This window comes from Capricornis sumatraensis, chromosome 6 (assembly GCF_032405125.1).
Source record: "Capricornis sumatraensis isolate serow.1 chromosome 6, serow.2, whole genome shotgun sequence".
NCBI lineage: Eukaryota > Metazoa > Chordata > Mammalia > Artiodactyla > Bovidae > Capricornis > Capricornis sumatraensis.
In genome coordinates, this window is record NC_091074.1 from 25,412,473 (window position 1) to 25,434,947 (window position 22,475).

The following is a 22,475-nucleotide window of genomic DNA, read 5'->3' on the forward strand; positions in this document are numbered from 1 at the left end:
AGAATCCTCCAGCCAGTGCAGGAGACCTGGGTTAAATCCCTGAGTTGGGAAGATCGCCTGAAGAAGGAAATGGAAACCCATTCTAGTACTCTTGCTTGGAAAATCCCAGGGACAGAGGAGCCTGGTGGGCCATAGACCATGGGGTTGCAAAGAGCTGAACACAACTTAGTGACTAAACAACAACAAATGTCAATGCGGATATAGCTAATGCTATTTAACAACCAGATAAACATGACCACAGCTAATAGTTTTTGTAAGTACAAAGTTAAAAGACTCAGCTCAGAAGAACTTTATAGTATCACTTAATTAAATATATACATATAAAATATATATATATACAATTATATATACGTGTGCTGTGTATAGAAAAAAAGTCCAAAGGCTATGCTGTAAACAATGTTTACCTCTGAAGTACAAGTATGAGGAGAAAAGCAATGAAGGATGAGTATAAGGAGAAAGGAGATGCCTTTTTACTTTATACACTTTGGTACTGGCTTGAATTTTCCCCATGATAGTATATACCAGATTTGTATTTAAAAAGTATACAATTAAAAAGTAAGTTATGTGGAGTCTTTAAAATAACTTGAACTAGTGTAAGGAAAATTTTTAAAAAGCAAGAAGGGGTATCCTTGTAGATGCTGGTTGATTATTGCACAGTTAGTGAAAACACATGAGAATGGTCATTTGAGGCAAAACATACACACCCACAAACCAGTAAAATGAAGAACATTCAAGATAATTAAACTCTTTAGAAATTCTGGATAAATTTAAAACTTGTAATTTTTTTATAAAGGTTGAATGTGCACATCTAACCCCTCACCCCACCCCACCCCCAAACTCCTCTAAAATGACAGTAAAAATAATTTTTTAAAGGTCAAACTCCTGGCAATGAGGAATACAGGAAAGGAAACAATAATAATAAAGATCCCCTGGAGGAGGGCATGGCAACCCACTCTAGTATTCTTGCCTGGAAAATCCCATGGACAGAGGAGCCTGGCGGGCTACAGTCCATAGGGTCTCAAACAGTCTGGCAATGTAACTTTTAGCAAATTATAACTTTAAGGACTTAAAAAATGCCTAAATATGATGAATTTAATGAAGCTGTTGGATTACAGGACCACCATTAATACCTAGTAGAGAACATAACTATACCTAAACCAATATCAAAAGATGCCTTTAAATTTAGAATTATGCAAACCTTTTAAAAGTTTATTTGAAATGCAAACCTTTTAAAAGTTTATTTGAAAATCAAAAGGTTGGAGGAGTACTAATAAAGTCAGACATGAACAAACACATTTATGGTTTAAATGCTATCTTAACCAGAACCCCTACAAGGCAAAAGGTAGCCAAGCTGGATTATATACAGATGCCATACATGGAAGAAACCAGGTAACATCTAAGAAATTAATAAAATGGGTCAGAAGGAGTAAAGCTAGGGGCAGAGATAAGTATGGACCAGAGAGTCAACCTGATAATCCTCCACATCTTAAGGAGCAGATTATCTACAATCTTGAGTCAAGGGACTCCTGAGAATGCACACATAGAATCCACCTCTTTATTGGAAAAATAAAGAATCTTCCCGACCCAGGGATCGAACCCAGGTCTCCCACATTGGAGGCAGACGCTTTAACCTCTGAGCCACCAGGGAAGCTTCTCTTAAAAGAGAACTGCAAGGCCCAAAGAAGTGACTAGAGGCCAATTATCACCTTTAATTGACTCTACAAATCTTTCCCTTCTAAAATACAGGGAAATTCCCTCATGGTCCAGTAGTTAGGACTCTGTGCTCTCACTGTGGCGGGCTGGGGTTCAATCCTTGGTTGGGCTAACCCTACAAGCTGCAAGGTGTGGCCAAAAATTAATCATAATTTTAAAATATTTAAATAAAATAAGGACTGTTTGATTCATTCCACAAAGATTTATTGAATGCTTATTTTCCCAGGCACTGTGTTGATGAAAGAGGAAACAAGACACAGTCCCTGTCCTGGAGGACATACAGCCTAAGAGAAAGACAAACATCTAAGTAGAAAGGGGTAGTCATGTGGTCAACGCGTTTATGCCAGCCATGTGCTCTGCTAACAGAGGGGGTCATTCACTTAGCCCAGCCCAGAAATAGGTCAGGGAGGGAAGTCAGGGTTAATTATGTTGGACATAAAAGGATACATGAGCTAGATCTTAAAAGATGAGAAGTTAGGGAGATAAATAACAGGGAAAAGAACATTCAAGATAAGGGAATAAATAATAGGAACAAAGGATTGAACGTGAAACAATCCTTTGATATATGGTAAAGGGGGTGAGGTGTGAGGTACCACTGGTATAATAGATTATTATCATTATTATTAGAATGTAAGCGTAGAGATGACAAGGGACAGAAAGGGAGACTGACAATGTACAGGCCAGATTACAGAAGAACTAGAACGCCATACAAAGATTCTTAAATGTTTTCTTGTAGGTCATTGAGAACCACTGTTAAGTAGGAGAACGACAGAAAATCACATTTCACATAAGTCAGTCTGGCATATTGTGGTGGATGAATCTGAGAGGGAGCAAGAATGGAGGTGGGGAGACCAGTTAGTAGACTAGTGCAGTAGTTCAGGCAAGAAATAATGAGATCTGTACCTAACAGAAATCCCTGTGCTGTTCACAATATTCACAGGGTAGTAGAAGAACAGGAAACTCATCCACTGAGAGAGATATATATGAACACATCATACTTATATATCACATATGTTCTTATATTTACGTATATAAATATGGGCTTCCCAGGTGGCACAGTGGTAGAGTCTACCTGTCAATTCAGGAGACACCAGAAACACAGGTTTCATCCCTGGGTTGGGAAGATCTCCTGTAGTAGGAAATGGCAACCAACTCCAGGATTCTTGCCTGGAAAATTCCATGGAAAAAGAAGCCTGGCCAACTATAGTCCATGAGGTCGCAAAGAGCTGGACATGACTGAGCAACTGAGCACACACACACACACACAGACACATGTGTGTGTGTGTGAGTGTATAAAATAAAAAAGCATATGTATATATACTTTTTTGCTCCTTTTTTTTTTGCTACTATTACATTATAGATTGCATCTTTCTACATTAATCAAAAAGGACAGGGAATTCCCTTGTGGTCCAGTGGTTACGGCTCTGTGCTTGCACTGCAAGGGGGACACGTTCGATCCCTGGTAGGGGAAGTGGATACTGCAAGCCACAGCACGGCAAGAAAGGACAAAGAATTTTTGAAAAAGAATGTTAGAAAACAAAAAGGAGAAAGCAAGCTACAATTAAAAGCATTCTATTTATTTTAGAACTGAGATTCCCTGGGGGCTCAGATGGTATAAGAGTCTGCTTGCAATGCGGGAGACCTGGTTCAATCCCTGGGCTGGGAAGATCCCCTGGAGAACAGAGGAACTTTTAGAACTAGCAATTAATAAATTTAAATTTAGAAAGTGGAATATTATTTAAAATGTATCCTATAAAGTATCTGACAGATTTCTCAGAAATCTGCAATACTAGATCAATATACACTAAAAGCAATAAAATAATTTAATAAAGAAAATAACATGACCTTAGTGAAACTGCCTTGCCATGTATACCATTTAATATTCATAAAGCTTAGTGAGGTAGGACCATTATATTTATTTTGCAAATGAGAAAAATGAAAGCTCAGAAAAGTTTACTTTCCTAATAATCAGGGCTTAAAGTTTGTTTTTAGAGATCTCATTGACATATGAAAGTGAAAGTGAAGTCGCTCAGTCGTGTCTGACTCTTTGCGACCCTGTGGACTGTAACCTACCAGGCTCCTCCATCCATGGGATTCTCCAGGCAAGAATACCGGAGTGGGTTGCCACTGCCTTCTCCAGGAGATTGTCCCGATCCAAGGATCGAACCAGGGTCTCCCACATTGCAGGCAGATGCTTTAACCTCTGAGCCACGAGGGAAGCCATGTCGTCACATGTAAATAAGACTATAAGCATTTCACAAGAACATTTTCATTTCACAAATATGGCACTTCACATCAGAAAGCCAAGATTAGGTTTGGACAATAAAACTAAGACTTTGGGGTCAAAGAGAACTTGGCTTATATCTAGACTCTACCCGTTATTAGTTGTGAGAATATGAGTAACTTCTCTGAGCTTCAACAAGTTTATAAAAGAGGTTAACGAGGCTTCAAAGGGTTCGATCCCTGGGTTGGGAAGATCACCTGGAGAAGGGAAAGGCTACCCCCTCCAGTATTCTGGCCTGGAGAATTTCATGGACTGTGTAGTCCACGGGGTTGCAAAGAGTCAGACATGACTGAGCGACTTTCACTTTAACAGTAATATCTTTTAGGATTTTAAATAGCTCAACTGGAATTTCATCACTTCCAGTAACTTTAACAGTAATGCTTCTGAAGGCCCACTTGACTTCACACTCTAGGATGTCCAGTTCTAGGTGAGTGACCACATCATCATGTTTATCCAGGTCATTAAGACCTTTTTTATATAGTTGTTCTGTGTATTTTTGCCACTTCTTCTTAATCTGTTCTGCTATACTAGGTATATTATTTACAATACCATACCTAACTCTTAAGAATATATAGTCAAGTGTTGATAATCCAATTAACATATTAACTGGTTTGCAGTTAATATGGGATTAAAGTGCCATAGTAATCCACTTTCCCCCTTTATTAGAGAGAAGCTGGTTAGAAATCTGTAATGCCCAAAGTCTTCCCCCAAACACACACACACTGTAGCTCCCAAATTCATACCACAGCATTTCCACCCCAAGAGCTCAGGTTCTTGCCTTGGTTCTTCAAATGCCACTGCTAAGGAAAGGTGACAGAAAACTGGAGTAATCAGTATTTGCTACCTCATTACTGGGCCCTCCGGGGAATAACTTCCTGTACATTTTGTGATATTTATGACTTGATCCTCACTCCTCCACAACTCTACCACATGGCCTATGCTGAAGAAGTATAATTTAGAAATCTGTGAGCAACTTTAACCCATTTTACTTGATTAAAAAAAAAAAAAACTTCTTGGCAAAACAAAATAAATTCTTGTTATTATACAACCATTTTAAGTTACATACAGCTTTTAGTTGGCTTTAATTCAATACTAACTATATTTAGTATTGTAGTAGTTTAGTATTTTAGCAGTTAAACTTAGTGATATCACAAAGAATTAAATAATAAACCCCAGGCAAAGAGTACCTGAGACCCTAGTACTATATAAATACTGCTATGTATCTATTTTTTAGTCTATTATTATACATCATAAAAATATAAAAAAATTACCTCGGTGTTCTTCTAAATCCATGTCAAGTTGTCTAATTTCTTCACTAAATTGATTTATTTTTTCTTTTATATCTGTTAACCTGTTGAAAATATTATTTAATTAATCTATGGCAGATAATTTTGCTATTCAAAAAAAACATTTAGTGATGATGTTACAAAATCTTTAATCTTTTCTAATCTGCAGAAATAATATTGATAAAAATATGCTTTATTCTGAGAATAGTACTATAAATTTTGAGAGAAAAATATTTTTTCATGATTCACCTTTAGAGTACAAGTATATTCCGAGAATGTCAGGTTGCCTGACTTCAACAGCAGACACTTCCCCAAAGTTCTTTTGAATTTTACTTGTGATATTAAGAAAATAAAAAATCTTTAACAACGTTCTTTATGTAGGTTTGTATAAACTAAACTAAGTTAGCAAGTTTGTCTGAAAAGTTGGAAAATAACAGAAAATTTACCATTGAGAGCAGATTATATGCGTTAAAATTTTCACAAAAGCAGTTGTACTTATTACGAAACTATAGTAATCATTAGAAAAACACTAAGATCATAGCATCTGCTCCCATCACTTTATGACAAATAGAAGGGGAAAAAATGGAAGCAATGTCAGATTTTCTTTCCCTGGGCTCCAAAATCACTGCAGACGGTGATTGCATCCATAGAATTTAAAGATGCTTACTCCTTGGAATGAAAGTTATGACCAACCTAGATAGTATATTCAAAAGTAGAGACATCACTTTGCCAACAAAGGTCCGTCTAGTCAAGGCTATGGTTTTTCCTGTGGTCATGTATGGCTGTGAGAGTTGGACTGTGAAGAAGGCTGAGCACTGAAGAATTGATGCTTTTGAACTGTGGTGTTGGAGAAGACTCTTGAGAGTCCCTTGGACTGCAAGGAGATCCAACCTGTCCATTCTGAAGGAGATCAGCCCTGGGATTTCTTTGGAAGGAATGATGCTAAAGCTGAAGCTCCAGTAGTTTGGCCACCTCATGCAAAGAGTTGACTCATTGGAAAAGACTCTGATGCTGGGAGGGATTGGGGGCAGGAGGAAGAGGGGACAACAGAGGATTGAGATGGCTGGATGGCATCACCGACTGGATGGACGTGAGTCTGAGTAAACTCCGGGAGTTGGTGATGAACAGGGAGGCCTGGTGTGCTACGATTAATGGGGTCGCAAAGAGTCGGACACAACTGAGCCACTGAACTGAACTCCTTGGAAGGAAAGCTGTGACAAACCTAGACAGCACATTAAAAAGCAGAGATGTCACTTCACTGACAAAGGGTCCTAAAGTCAAAGCTATGATTTTTCCAGTAGTCATGTACAAATGTGAGTTGGACCATGGACCATAAAAAAGGTTGAACACCAAAGAACTGATGTTTTTGAATTGTGGTGCCAGAGCAGACTCTTGGGAGTCCCTTGGACTGCAAGGAGATTCAACCAGTCAACCCTAAGGGAAATCAATCCTGAATATTCTTTGGAAGAACTTATGCTGAACCTGAAACTCCAATATTCCGGCCACCTGATGTCAAGAGCAGACTCACTGGAAAAGGCCCTGATGCTGAGAAAGATTGAAGGCACAAGGAGGAAAGAGGAAGCAGAGGATGAGATGGTTACATAGTATCACCAACTCAATGGACATGAATTTGAGCAAACTCCAGGAGATAATGAAGGACAGGGAGCCTGGCATGCTACAGCCCATTGGGTTGCAAAGAGTTGGACATGATTAGTGACTGAATAATAACAACAAATAGTGTTACAACAACATCAAGACAGTATGGTACTGGAATAAGAAAAGACATATAGCCATGGAATAGAATTGTTTTGAGTCTAGAAAAACGACTATATCTATATACATTTGTGGGGCCCTAAATGGGAAACCTTGAAAAAAGAAGGGCTAGCTTTGCGGTTTAGAGCTAATACAGCGCCTGGCGGAAGAGATGAGGGTGTGGCCTAAGTTTGTTAAAACTTTTGATTGGCTCTCTTGATTTCCGTGCACGTGGACAGCGCTTGATCACCCTAGACTCCTGTTACAGTGAAGCGCATGACGACCTGACTAACGTGATTGGTGCAACGATGGCATATTACAATTTGACCTTTAACGTGATTGGTCCAACCCTCGCAAAACCCCCTTGCTTGCCTATATAAACCAAGAGTTTGTGGCAATAAAGCGGAACTGCTTAGACGGAACCCCTGTCGCGTCTGATTGTCTCTTGCTCGCCGAGGGGCTGGGTTGGCGGACAGCAGGCTCACCTCTCCTCAGGATCCCTTGGCTTTGCTGAGGGAAGTTCCGCTGCCTCTCTCTTTCTGCGGAGCGCCCCCCCGTATACATTGATTTTTGACAAAGGTACCAAAACAGTTTAACAGAGGAAGAACATTAAACAACATTTGTTGAAAGAATATTTCAACAAATGGTATTGGGACAGCTGGAAATGCACAAGGAAAAGAATACAACTGGACTCCTACCTCATACCATTGACAAAAGTTAATGGATCACAGATCTAAACATAAGAACTGCACTATAAAACAGTTAAATAAAAGTAAAACATAAGCATAAGTCTTTGTGAACTTGAATTAGGCACTGGTTTCTTGACACCAAAAGCACAAGCAACAAAAGAAAACAAACCAGACATCATCAAAATTTAAAATTTCTGTGTTTCAATGAAAACCATAAAGTAAGAAAAAGCAAATCCACATAATGGAAGAAAAATTTTGCAAGTTATTTACCTGATGAGAGAGTCTATTTAGAATATATAAAGAACTCTTACAATTCAATAAGACAATAAATGGACTCCTTTGACAGTCCAGTGGTTAAGACACTGCATTTCCAATGGAAGGGACTCCAATTCAATCCTTGGTCAGGGAACTAAGATTCTGTGTGGCATGGTCAAAAATAAATTAATAATTCAATTTAAAATTGGGAGGACTTCCCTGGTGGCCCAGTGGTTAAGAATTTACCTGTCAATGCTGGGGACATGGGTTCAATCACCAGTCTGGGAACTAAGATCCCACACGCCATGGGGCAACTAAGTCCATGAGCTACACCTACCAAGCTCCCACACCCTAGAGACTGTGCTCCAAAGCAAGAGAAGTCACTGTAAGCAGAAGCCCATTGCATTGCACCTAGAGAGTGGCTCCCACTCTCCACAACTAGAGAAAGCCAGAATATAGCAACAAAGAGCCCACGCACTGTAAGGAAGAACCAACGCAGCCAAAACACAAATAAAATTAATAAAACTGAATGAAAAAAATGGGAAAAGAATATGAACAGATATTTTTCCAAAGAATATATACATATGATGAATAAATGCATAAAAAAGGTTTAACATCATTCATTAGTCATCAGGAAAATCCAAATCAATGAGATACCACTTCACACACACAATAATGGCTGTAATAATAAAAAAAAAAGGTAATAACAAGTATTGATAAAGTCATGGAGAAACTGGAATACTTAGTTACTGCTAGTGAAAATGTAAAATGGTTAAGCAGCATTGGAAAATAGTCTGGCACCTCCTCAAAAAGTTAAATATAAAGTTATTGTGTGAATCAGCACTCCCAGGTAAATTCCACTCTTGGTAAATACACAAGAGAAGCAAAAATATATGTCCACACAAGAAATTGTACATGAATCTTCATACCAGCATGATCCATCATGGCCAAAAAACAGAAACAATCCAAATGTCAATTAATGAATGGATAAATAAATATGATCTATCCAAGCAATGGGATATTATTTGTCAATAAAAAGAAATGAAATACTGATACATGCTACAACATAGATGAACCTTCAAAACATTTAGTTCAGTCCAGTCACTCAGTCGTGTCCAACCCTTTGTGACCCATGGACCGCAGCACACCAGGCCTCCCTGTCCATAACCAACTCCCGGAGTTTACCCAAACTCATATTCATTGAGTTGGTGATGCCATCCAACCATCTCATCCTCTGTCGTCCCCTTCTCCTCCCGCCTTCAATCTTTCCCAGCTACAGGCTCCTTTCAAATGAGTCAGTTCTTCACATAAGGTGGCCAAAGTATTGGGAGTTTCAGCTTCAGCATCAGTCCTTCCAATGAATATTCCAGACTGATTTCCTTTAAGATGGACTGGTTGGATCTCCTTGCTGTCCAAAGGACTCTCAAGAGTCTTCTCCAACATCACTGTTCAAAAGCAACAATTCTTTGGTGCTCAGCTTTCTTTATAATCTAACTCTGACATCCATACATGACTACTGGAAACACCATAGCTTTTACTAGACTGACCTTTGTTAGCAAAGTAATGTCTCTGCTTTTTAATATGCTGTCTAGGTTGGTCATAGGGCTTCCCTGGTGGCTCAGAGGGTAAAGCATCTGCCTGCAATGTGGGAGATGTGAGTTCGATCCCTGGGTTGGGAAGATCCCCTGGAGAAGGAAATGGCAACCCACTTCAGTATTCTTGCCTGGAGAATCCATGGACAGAGGAGCCTGGTAGGCTACAGTCCACGGGGTCGCAAAGAGTCAGACACTACTGAGTGACATCACTTTCTTTATTTTTCTTCCTTTCTAGTTTGGTCGTAACTTTTCTTCCAAGGAGCTAGTGTCTTAATTTCATGGCTGCAGTCACTATCTGCAGTGATTTTGGAGCCCCCCAAAATAAAGTCTGACACTGTTTCTACTGTTTCTCCATCTATTTCCCATGAAGTGATGGGACCAGATGCCATGATCTTACTTTCTGAATGATGAGCTTTAAGCCAACTTTTTCACTCTCCTCTTTCACTTTCCTCAAGAGGCCCTTTAGTTCTTCTTCACTTTCTGCCATAAGGGTGGTGGTGTCATCTGCATATCTGAGGTTATTGATATTTCTTCCGGCAATCTTGATTCCAGCTTGCGCTTCATCAAGCCCAGCATTTCTCATGATGTATTCTGGATATGTTAAATAAGCAAGGTGACAATATACAGCCTTGATGTACTCCTTTCCTGATTTGGAACCAGTCTGTTGTTCCATGTCCAGTTCTAACTGTTGCCTCTTGTCTTGAATACAGATTTCTCAGGAGGCAGGTCAGATGGGCTGGTATTCCCATCTCTTTCAGAATTTTCCACAGTTTATTGTGATCCACACAGTCAAAGGCTTTGGCACTGTCAAAAAAGCAGAAGTAGATGTTTTCCTGGAACTCTCTTGCTTTTTCCGTGATCCAACAGATGTTGGCCATTTCGTTTCTGGTTCCTCTGTCTTTTCGAAAACAAGCTTGAACATCTGGAAATTCATGGTTCATGTACTGTTGAAGCCTGGCTTGGAGAATTTTGAGCATTACTTTGCTAGCATGTGAGATGAGGGCAACTGTGTGGTACTTTGAGCATTCTTTGGCATTGCCTTTCTTTGGGATTGGAAGGAAAACTGAGCTTTTCCAGTCCTGTGGCCACTGCTGAGTTTTCCAAATTTGCTGGCATACTGAGTGCAGCACTTTCACAGCATCATCTTTCAGGATTTGAAACAGCTCAACTGGAATTCCATCACCTCTACTAGCTTTGTTCGTAGTGATGCTTTCTAAGGCCCACTTGACTTGGCTTCCAGGATGTCCAGCTCTAGATGACTGATCACACCATCGTGATTATGTGGGTCCTAAAGATCTTTTTTGTATAGTTCTTCTGTGTATTCTTGCCACCTCTTCTTAATATCTTCTGCTTCTCTTAGGTCCATACCATTTCTGTCCTTTATTGTGCCCACCTTTGGATGAAACGTTCCCTTGGTATCTCTAATTTTCTTGAAGAGATCTCTAGTCTTTCCCATTCTATTGTTTTCCTCTATTTCTTTGCACTGATTACTGAGGAAGGCTTTCTTATCTCTCCTTGTAATTCTTTGGAAGTCTGCATTCAAATGGGTATATCTTTCCTTTTCTCCTTTGCTTTTCACTTCTCTTCTTTTCATAGCTATTTGTAAGGCCTCCTCAGACAACCATTTTGCCTTTTTGCATTTCTTTTTCTTGGGGATGGTCTTGATCCCTGCCTGCTGTACAACATCATGAACCTCCATCCATAGTTCTTCAGGCACTGTGTCTATCAGATCTAATCCCTTGAATCTATTTGTCACTGCTACTGTATAATCATAAGGGATTTGATTGAGGTCATACCTGAATGGTCTAGTGGTTTTCCCTACTTTCTTCAATTTAAGTCTGAATTTGGCTTAAAGAGTTCATGATCTGAGCCACAGTCAACTCCTTGTTTTTGCTGACTGCATAGAGCTTCTCTATCTTTGGCTGCAAAGAATATAATCAATCTGATTTCGGTATTGACCATCTGGTGATGTCCATGTGTAGAGTCTTCCCTTCTGTCGGAAGAGGGTATTTGCTATGACCAGTGCATTCTCTTGGCAAAATTCTATTAGCCTTTGCCCTGCTTCACTGTGTACTTCAAGCCCAAATCTGCCTGTTACTCACGGTATTTCCTGACTTCCTACTTTTGCATTCCAGTCCCCTATAATGAAAAGGACATCTTTTTTGGGTGTGAGTTCTAGAAGGTCTTGTAGGTCTTCATAGAACCATTCAACTTCAGCTTCTTCAGCAATATTGACTGGGGCATAGACTTGGATTACTGTGATACTGAATGGTTTGCCTTGGAAACGAACAGAGATTATTCTATTGTTTTCGAGATTGCATCCAAGTACTACATTTCGGACTCCTGTTGACTATGATAGCTACTCCATTTCTTCTAAGAAATTCTTGTCCACAGTAGTACATATAATGGTCATCTGAGTCAAATTCACCCATTCCAGTCCATTTAGTTCACCAATTCCTAAAATGTCAATGTTCACTTTTGCCATCTCCTGTTTGACCACATCCAATTTGCCTTGATTCGTGGACTTAACATTCCAGGTTCCTATGCAATATTGCTCTTTACAGCATCAGACTTTACTTCCATCACCAGTCACATCCACAACTGGGTGTTGTTTTTGTTTTGGCTCCATCCCTTCATTCTTTCTGGAGTTATTTCTCCACTATCTCTAGTAGCATACTGGGCACCTACCAACCTGGGGGGTTCATCTTTCAGTGTCCTATCTTTTTGCCTTTTCACACTATTCATGAGGTTCTCAAGGCAAGAATACTGAAGGGTTTGCCATTCCCTTCTCCAGTGGACCACATTTTGTCAGAACTCTCCACCATGACCCATCCATTCTAGGTGGCCCTACGTGGCATGGCTCATTCATTGAGTTAGACAAGGCTGTGGTGTTCAGATTTGATAGTTTTCTGTGATTGTGGTTTTCTGCCCTCTGATGGAGAAGGATAAGAGGTTTATAGAAGCTTATGGGAGAGACTGAAGGGGAAACTGGGTCTTGTTCTGATGGGTGGGGCCATGCTCAGTAAATCTTTAATCTAATTTTCTGTTGAAGGGTGGGGCTGTGTTCCCGCCACATTATTTGACCTGAGGCCAAACTATGGTGGAGGTAATAAAGATAACGGTGACCTCCTTCAAAAGGTCCCATGCACTTGCACTGGTACACTCAGTGTCCCCAACCATAACGGAAACATGCTAAGTCTAAGAATCCAGCCACATAGGACTATACATTGTATGCTTTCATTTATATGAATGTCCAGAACAGGCTAACCTATAGAGACATAAAGCAGAGTGGTTGCCTAGGACTGGGAATTGGGGATGAGAGGTGTGATGGGATATGGGTTGTTAGTGGGGTGAGTGAAGTGTTTGAAAATTGACTGAGGTGGTGGTTACACAATTCTGTGAATATACTAAAAACCTCTGAATTGTACACTTTAAATATGTGAATTGTATAGTATGTATTACATCACAATAAAGCTGTTTTTAAAAAGTAATTATACTATGTAATGGCTCCTAACTAAACATTCAAAGAATTATTTAAAGCTATAAATAAAACTGAAAGCTGCATTGTCACTATGAACCACTGAAAAAAAAGACTAACAATATGCATCTCTTATACACTTACACAATTTAAAAGATAAGAAATGAATGTAAAATGTCCTAATGTAAATGTACTTACTGCCGCTCCATGCTGGCTATTTCCTGATTATCTTCTTTAACCTATAAATGTATAAAGAGAAAACAGAATTTAAAGAACTGTTCATTGTTAGGCCATCTTAAAGAGATTTTCCTTCTAAGGCATGTACTGAAATGTCAAATCTAGTCTCTTTTAACTTATTTCTTAAAATTCAACCTTTTAAGTTAAAAGGAACATCACTAGGGAACTAGTCACAGATTTTTCTTTCCTCCTCAAAGGAAGAGTGGTGACTGATATATCTATGCCTATCCAACAAAGCACAATCAGATTAATACATTTTCAGGACCGAATCAGTTTAAATAAATATCTAGGATGTTTGAGCCTGTCTCCCTACCCTTGTTCCCCCTCTTACCTACTCCCAACCCACACACAAAGTAGGGTTGCCAGATTTAGCAATCCTCATTACATTTCAATTTCAGAAAAACAATGAGTAACTTTTGTGGTATGTATGTACTATGCAGTATTTGGAATACACTTATCATCTTTATGTATATATTTATTCTGAAAGATTATTCATTGCTTATCTGAAATTCAAATTTAACTTAATCATTCTATATTTTATTTAGCAATTCCATCCCGGGATCACTCTTTAGTCCCCTGCCTTCAATGATCTCTTTCCAAGGAGTTTCAGAGAGCTAGATTATAGTACCTTTATAGAATGATTCTAATACTTAAATAGCTCCTGTGTGTGCTAAGCCGCTTCATTTGTGTCTGACTCTTTGTGACCCTATGGACTTAGCCCACCAAGCTCCCCTGTCCATGGGATTCTCCAAACAAGAATATGGAGAGGGTTGCCATGCCTTCTTCCAAGGGATTTTCCTAACCCAGGGATCAAACCTGCGCCTCTTGTGTCTCCTACACTGGCAGGCAGGTTCTTTACCACTAATTCCACCTGGGAAGCTTGAGGTGATCCTTACTGTTCTTACAAACCCACTGGATTCAATCTAAGACCACAAAGGAGTCCCATTTACAGGTTATTCACTAGAGTGGTTTCCCAAATATATAGGGTCCTAAGGGCTATATGTTTAGGGTGTTTTAGGGTGTCTCAGAATAAATAATAGGCTAAATTCAAGCCAGCCTTGGGGCAGTAAGAAAACTACTGAACACATGTGATACAACATGCTGACATACTGTGATTTCACAGGACATTTTAAATCCATTCACTTTCATCCAGGCACTGATAGAAATAACCACATAAAGTCATCAGCCTTGGGACACTTAATTTTCTAAATATGAGGCCTAAAGCAAATAAAGGAATACATTTTCTGTAAGACTGTCCAATTATTTACTAACCAATAAGAAGAGTTTTTCTTGTAAGGAACCAAGACATGAAAAAATGATCAAATATGGATGAAGACCATACAAAATTAGGATTTAAGTAAAAAAAAATAAAAAGTTTTTATGTGAGAAATGACTTTTATCTAGATTTTCTTGGTCAAGCAGTTCATATTAATTTAGGTGGAGTTTGCTTTTTACCGTTTTGTTTTTTAAATAAGCTTATTGGCTTTCTGTTCAATGCATATGCCTTAAATAAAACAACTGTATACATTTACCAAATCCTGACATTTTAAAATAAGTATGTTTGTTTTTCCTACCTGCTTGAGTAATCTCTCTCTTTCTTCCATTGGAGATCCTATATTTTTGTCTTCTGCAATCATCTGATCTCGATGGGACTCCAACTCATAAAGTTTTTCATGTAACAATACAGCCTCCTGTTTTACCTGGGAGTGTGCTATTTCCTAAAGAGAATAAAAAAAATAATTTTAGTATTTTATCAAAAACTATTGAAATAGTTTCCAGTTTATAACTAAGGACAAATTTAAACTACCAGCTTCTTTAAATAGAGATATCAAGTATCTATAATACTCAAGAATGCTACAAATTCTAAACACTGAAGAATAAAAATAAATCCCTATATACGTGTGTAAGCTATTCAGTCTAAGATTCACAAGAAGGTGGTAACTTTAGTTTATTTTAGTTTCTAAATATAAGACCTAACCAAAGATATAGACATCTCTACCAGTGGGAAGATAATAAAGAAAATGAAATGATATATGTATAACTTGAACCACAAAACCCAATCCAAAGTCCAAAGAACTCATCTCTAGAAGGAAGATATTTTCCCCTAAATAGATCATATATAAGCTTTCCTACAATGTTATGGGTTGAATTATATCCCCCCAAAATATACGTTGAAGTCCTAATCTCCAGCACCTGTGAACATGACCTAATTTGAAATGCAGTCTGTGCAGATTTAATTAAGTTCTGATATCCTGAGGTCATTAAGGTGAACCTTAATCCAGTATAACTGCTGTCTTTATTGAAAAAGATAAAAACAGAGATACATGAGGATAAAAACAGAGATACATACACACACACACACACAGATACATGAGGAGAATGCCATTTGATGATACTGGAAAAGAATAGAGTGATACAGATACAAGTTAAGAAACAAATACCAAGGATTGACAGCCAGCACCAGAACCTAGGAATAGGCAAGGAAGGATTCTACCTAGTGTTCTAGAGGAAGCAAATCTCTGCTGATACTTGATTTTAAGACCTTTAGCCTCCAGAAGTATTAGAATATTTCTTCTGTTGTTTTATATCACTCAGTTTGTAATACATTATTACAGCAGCACTAGGAAACTAGTAGAAATGAGTAGTAAAATGATCATGTATTCACCACTGTTCTACTGTTCACAAAGAGAAAATAAAGGACAGGATAATTTCAAAAGAAAATAAAAAGAGCTAGGGGTGTTAGTGGTGATTATAATGATGAAAATGACATTTGAAGCTACTATTTAATGAGCATGTATTCTGTGGCAGGCACTATACTTCAAATTCTTTATATACCTTATATATATATACACTTTATACTTAATATGTTCTTATATGTAAAGTATAGACTTTATACTTCATATTCTCTTAACACTCAAAGTAACTCTGTAAGACAGTACCATTAATTCTGTTTTACAGATGTGAAAACTGATTATCTGAGATCTAAAGAATTTTTCTAAGTTAACAAAAATAAAAGTTAATGCTGACATCTGAAACCAGGCCCACGGCATTAACAAGATTTTTAAGAGGGAAGAAAGAGCTCCTCCTTTTTGAAAGCAAAAGAGAAAGAATAATAAAAAAGGGAAAAATTGAACAAGAGGAAATGTCTGAAAGTCCACAGGCAAAGGGTTATATACACAGCTTAAGTGCGGTTTTGGACCATGAATTTTAAATCATTATAACTAAGCTCAAACACATCTTTATTAATGAAAATAGGTACAACACATTTTTGCTAACAAGAAATAAGTTTGTTTATTCCTGTAGCATAAAAAATCTGTGCTTCAGGATTCAACTAGCTCTTGGAAAGCATTTTCTGCCTCCTGCTGGTTGTGGAAGCATTTTCCCTGCAAAAAGTTGTTGAAATGCTTGAAGAAGTGGTAGTCGGTTGGTGAAAGGTCAGGTGAATACGATGCATGAGGCAAAACTACATAGCCCAAACTGTTCAACTACTGAAGCACTGGCTGTGCAACATGGGGTCAGGCATTGTTGTGGCAAAGAACTGGGCCCTTTCTGTTGAATCCTTTCTGGATTCAGAAAGCTGTAGAGGATCAGATGGGCTGCAGACCACCAAACAGTGACTAAGACCCTTTTACGGTATAAGTTTGGTTTGGGGAAGTGTTTTGAAGCTTCTTCTCAGTTCCACCACTGAACTGGTTGTCACCAGTTGTCACATAAAATTCACTTTTCATTGCATGTCACAATCCAATCGAGAAATAGTTGTTCTGTAGAATAAGAAAAGACAACACTTCAGGATGATGATTTTTTTGATTTTTGGTCAGTTCACAAGGCACCCACTTATCGAGCTTTTTCACCTTTCCAATTTGCTTCAAATGCTGAATGACTGCAAAATGGCTGATGTTGAGTTCTTAGGCACTTTCTCGTGTAGATTTAAGAGTATCAGCTATGATGATAGATCTCAGTTGGTTGTTGTCAATTTCCGATGGCTGGCCACTGCACTCCTCATCTTCAAGGCTCTCATCTTCCTTGCAAAACTTCTTGAATCACCACTGCACTGTATGTCTGTTAGCAATTCCTGGCCAAATGCAATGCCGATGTTGTGAGTTGTGTCTGCTGCTTTATGACCCATTTTGAACTCGAATAAAAAAAATCCTCACATTAAAAAAACTGCTCCAATTTGCTTTTTGTCTAACATCCTTTCTATATTCTAAAATAAATATAAAATAAATAGCAAGTAATAAGTCATTAGCAAGAAAACATGAAGTGAGAAATATGCATTAAAATGATGTATAACATAACCACATTTATTCAAGAATGTATTCCAATATCAAAAGGCAAATTTCAACAATCCAAAGCCACAATTACTTTTGTACCAACTTAACAATATATTAGCTTTAGGTGAAAAGTCATGATAATAAAACATCAATAGAAAAACATGCAGACATTTTGAGGTATCCCTCTTCACAGTATCTTCCCCTTCCATTTTACTTAACCACTTATAGACATGTTCAAATTTCATCTTGATAAAACCATTCCTGAAGACTCAAGCTCATGTTGATCCTTCACCTGATTTTTTTTCACACCCCTGTGAACTGAATCAACAATACTTAGGACAGTAGTGAGCATACAGCAGATACTAAATACTTGTTGACTGATATTTGACATAATGTTTTTTTTAATTTTTATTTTTACTTTATTTTACTTTACAATACTGTATTGGTTTTGCCATACATTGACATGAATCCACCACGGGTGTACATGCATTCCCAAACATGAACCCCCCTCCCACCTCCCTCCCCATAACATCTCTCTGGGTCATCCCCGTGCACCAGCCCCAAGCATGCTGTATCTTGCATCAGACATAGACTGGTGATTCGATTCTTACATGATAGTATACATGTTTCAATGCCATTCTCCCAAATCATCCCACCCTCTCCCTCTCCCTCTGAGTCCAAAAGTCCGCTATACACATCTGTGTCTTTTTTGCTGTCTTGTATACAGGGTCATCATTGCCATCTTTCTAAATTCCATATATATGTGTTAGTATACTGTATTGGTGTTTTTCTTTCTGGCTTACTTCACTCTGTATAATCGGTTGTTTTAAACCCACAAAGGAATCCAGCTAAGGTTAAACAGAATTAGGATTTACATTTTTTTCATTTGAGAATATTGTAACATTTCTTTAAATTCACGTAGTTTTAGGCAGATATGTACTAATGCCAAAAAGAGTGAAATAAAAAAAATTTATTTCAAAAAAGAAATAAAAGGAATCCAGATCAGAAAAGAAGTAAAGCTCTCACTGTTTGCAGATGACATTATACTATACATAGAAAACCCTAAAGATACTATCAGAAAATTACTAGAGCTAACCAGTGAATTTAGCAAAGTCACAGGATACAAAATCAATACACAGAAATCACTTGCATTCCTATATACTAACAATGAAAAATCAGAAATAAAAATTAAGGAATTCATTACTGCAACAAAAACATATAAAATACCTAGGAATAAACCTATCTAAGGAGGCAAAAATTACTATATATAGACAATTATAAGACACTGGTGAAAGAAATCAAAGACAACATAAACAGATGGAGAGATATTCCATGTTCCTGGGTAGGAAGAATCAATATTGTGAAAATGACTATACTACCAAATGCAGTCTACAGCTTCAATGCAATCCCTATCAAATTACCAATGACATCTTTATAGAACTAGAACAAAAAATTTCACATTTCATATGGAAACACAACCCCAAATGGCCAAAGCAGTCTTGAGAAAGAAGAATGGAGCTGGAGGAATCAACCTTCCTGACTTCAGATTATACTACAAACCTACAGTCATCAAGACAGTATGGTACTGTCACAAAAAACAGAAACATAGACCAATGGAACAAGATAGAAAGCCCAGAAATAAACCCATGCACCTAAGGATACCTTATTTTTGACAAAGGAGGCAAATGATGGATTGATTAATGCATGCTGTTAATGAATATATGGGGAAATATACACTTTCATACATTGGGATTAGGAGTATAAAATGAAACAAGCTTTTTAGAAGGCAATTTGGCAATGTCACAACATTTAGAAGTTTGTAACTTTTTACCCAATGTGGGAAATTTATCTTAAGATATACTCACAGTAACTCAGCAAAAAAATGTATATTTTTACTACCACATTGTTTTATAATCTTAAAAAACTATGAAAAACCTAGTCATCTACAAGGCTGTGCTATATATAATCATACGATGTAGTACAGTGTAGTAATTTCAAATAATGAGGGAGATACTTTAAGAGTTGATATGAACAGATATTTGAGAGAGAATGTTATATTAAAAAAAAAAAAGATAGGCTGCAGACAGCATATCCAGTGTATACCCGACTTGAGGTTTTTCTCAACAGTAAAACAAAGATAGGATTAGAGGATTGTTGTGAAGGTAAAATGACAATGAGCACATAATAAGCACTCAGCAGATGTAAGTGAGACTGTCTAGAAAGAGAGAAAAGAAACGGGCATTTTTACATTCATCTTTTGTAATATTTTATAACAAATACGTTTTGTGAACTTTAAAATGTTTTTCGCTCAGTTGTGTCCAACTCTGCAACCCCATGGACTATAGCCTACACCAGGCTCCTCCCTCCCTTGGATTCTCCAGGCAAGAGTACTGGAGTGGGTTGCCATTTCCTTCTCCAGGGGATCTTCCCGACCCAGGGATCGAACCCGGGTCTCCTGCATTCCAGGCAGATGCTTTACCCTTTGAGCCCCCAGAGAAGCCCTTAAAATGCTTTAGATCAATAATAAAGCAAATGCGAGCTTTTACATCTTTAACGAACTGATCTTCCCTTCTTCATTTGTTGTTAGTCTCTTGTTCACGTTTCTAAATTACCATTAGATTTTGTGTGCCTCAGCAGGCACCCTGATTTTTGTACAGGTAGGTACTCAATAACTAAATCTGCCATGATGTGCTAAGTCGCTTCAGTCATGTTCTGACTCTTTGAGACCCTTTGGACTGCAGCCTGCCAGCATCCTCTGTCCATGCGTTCCCCAGGCAAAAACACTGGAGTGGGTTTCCATGCCCACTGAATCTACTTTTTTACTAAACTAGGACAGTTGAAGTCCTGAATGGGAAAAAAATATATTATACTCCTGTTAGTAAACTACTAAATAAATATATACCTGAATGAGTTCCATTAATACACTCAACTGAATTACCTTTTGTAGCTGAGTAATATGAAAACTTTTACTTCATTTTATACTTACAGATTCCAAGCTCTCTTTGTTCATATTCAGTGAATCTAGCTGTTGTTGAAGTGTATCTAATTCCTAAGAAGGGAAAAAAGCAAATATATATTCAAATCACATTAGGAATAGTTCATTTATCGACATGTCAAATATATGTGTTGAAGGAACTTTTGTAAACATTTTCAACCCATATCTTATAATTTGACTAGAATTTATTAACACTCATTATTTCTATTTTGCCAATTTATTTCATCATTATTAAAAACCTTACCATGATCTACCTTTTAAATACTTCATGAATTATTAAAAGGGAGCCAGAACTTTTCAGTGAATCATCACTGTGTTCTGAGAATATCAAATATCAGAAGACTTTAAATTAATGATGTTACTGTTTAAAGTTATAATTTTTATTTGACTTTTTAACCGTGTTTCCATATTTTTTGACCATTTTCTCTTAAGGCCAAGACCTATAGCAATTTACATGGCTCACTCTTAGGGATAAGACCCTTCAACTGTTTACCATTGACTCTTGAACATAACAGGTTTGAACTGCATGGGTCCACTGACATACAGACTTTTTTTCAAGAAATATATAGTACTCAGTCCAAAGATGGTTGAATCTGTAGATGTGAAACCTCAGACACTGAGGGCAAACTATAAGTTATATGCAGGTTTTAAACTGCACAGGGGTTGCCGTTCCTAACATCCAAGTTGTTCAAGGGCCAACTAGACCCATTCAAAAACCCCTGTGCAATATTAGCTATACTTTGATAGTATTTCAGCATTTTTATCACACTCTTTCATCAATATTTTATCATATTTCATAAATTGTGTCTGAAATAAAAAGTCATATTAACTTGTCAATAAAGGATTATCTGAGAAACTAAAACTACATTCATTGGTATTTGCAGGGACTAATTCTCTTTTAATTGCTTGCTAAAGGAAAATCTGGGCATGAAAGGGCAATAATACCTTCCAAATCTGAGTCACCATTATGACTGAATGCTGAGAGCAGTCTCAATAACCCCTCAGAGGGCATCCAAATTGCTTACCATAATTAGGGGACAATAACTGTTCAAATTGAGGACATAGCAAGTAAAAAGTGTTTATTAGGAAAGAAGAAAAGGAAAGAAAGTAAATATCCATATGGCTCTGTTGTATATGGCCTTTTAATGTTTCCATTAAAAGCTCATTATAAAACAAGTGCTTCATGTATTGATATCTTTATGACCTGCAAAAACGAATGATGCATAGAACTGAATAACACAGTAAAAGTTACGTCACTATACAACATAAGAAAACAAAGTTTTCTACCTAAGTGTTTCCCAAATTTAAAGGTTTGTATGAATCATCTTGTTAAAATGAAGACTCTGATCAGTAGGTCTAGTCAAGCTCTCAGGGGATGCCAATCCTGCCCACTTTCAGAACATATTTTCAGTAGTAAGATTGCTGTAGCCCAGCACAGAGTAGTAACTAGTATTACCTGTAATAATTTCTCATTTGTGGTTTTCATTTCTATATACTTGACTTGTTTTTCAGGAGACATATTTTTGATAATACCCTCTGCTGCTTGTTTTTCCTGTTCAATTTCTTCTTCTACACTTCTAATTTGTTTTTCCTTCCTGAAATCAAAAGTATGCAATACTGCTCTTACTATATTGAAGAGAAAATCAATTAACTTTACTCAGTCTCAATTACATAGGATACTTAAAAGTTATTCAACCACAGTTTGTGATAACTCCTTATGCTGGTGGTGTTTAGTTGCATAGTTGTGTCTGACTCTTCTGCAGTACCGTGGATTGCAGCCTGCCAGACTCCTCTGTCCATGGGATTTCCCAGACAAGAATACCAGGGTTGCCATTTCCTTCCTCAGGGGATCTTCTCAACACAAGGATTGAACTCACGTCCCCTGCACTGCACGCAGACTATCACTGAGCTACCAGAGAA

At 37.7% G+C, this 22,475-nt stretch overlaps 1 protein-coding gene across 1 annotated transcript in view; it reads right to left on the reverse strand.

Moving 5' to 3' along the window:
* Positions 1 to 22,475, reverse strand: part of IFT74 (intraflagellar transport 74) — a 97,528-nt gene that overhangs the window by 37,716 nt on the left and 37,337 nt on the right. The window contains exons 9-13 of the mRNA XM_068974100.1: positions 22,012 to 22,150; positions 20,547 to 20,609; positions 14,864 to 15,007; positions 13,251 to 13,291; positions 5,269 to 5,348 (exon numbers count right to left, since the gene is read on the reverse strand). Of these exons, the coding sequence (XP_068830201.1) occupies positions 5,269 to 5,348; positions 13,251 to 13,291; positions 14,864 to 15,007; positions 20,547 to 20,609; positions 22,012 to 22,150 (467 nt within the window). The remainder of the gene's footprint in view (positions 1 to 5,268; positions 5,349 to 13,250; positions 13,292 to 14,863; positions 15,008 to 20,546; positions 20,610 to 22,011; positions 22,151 to 22,475) is intronic.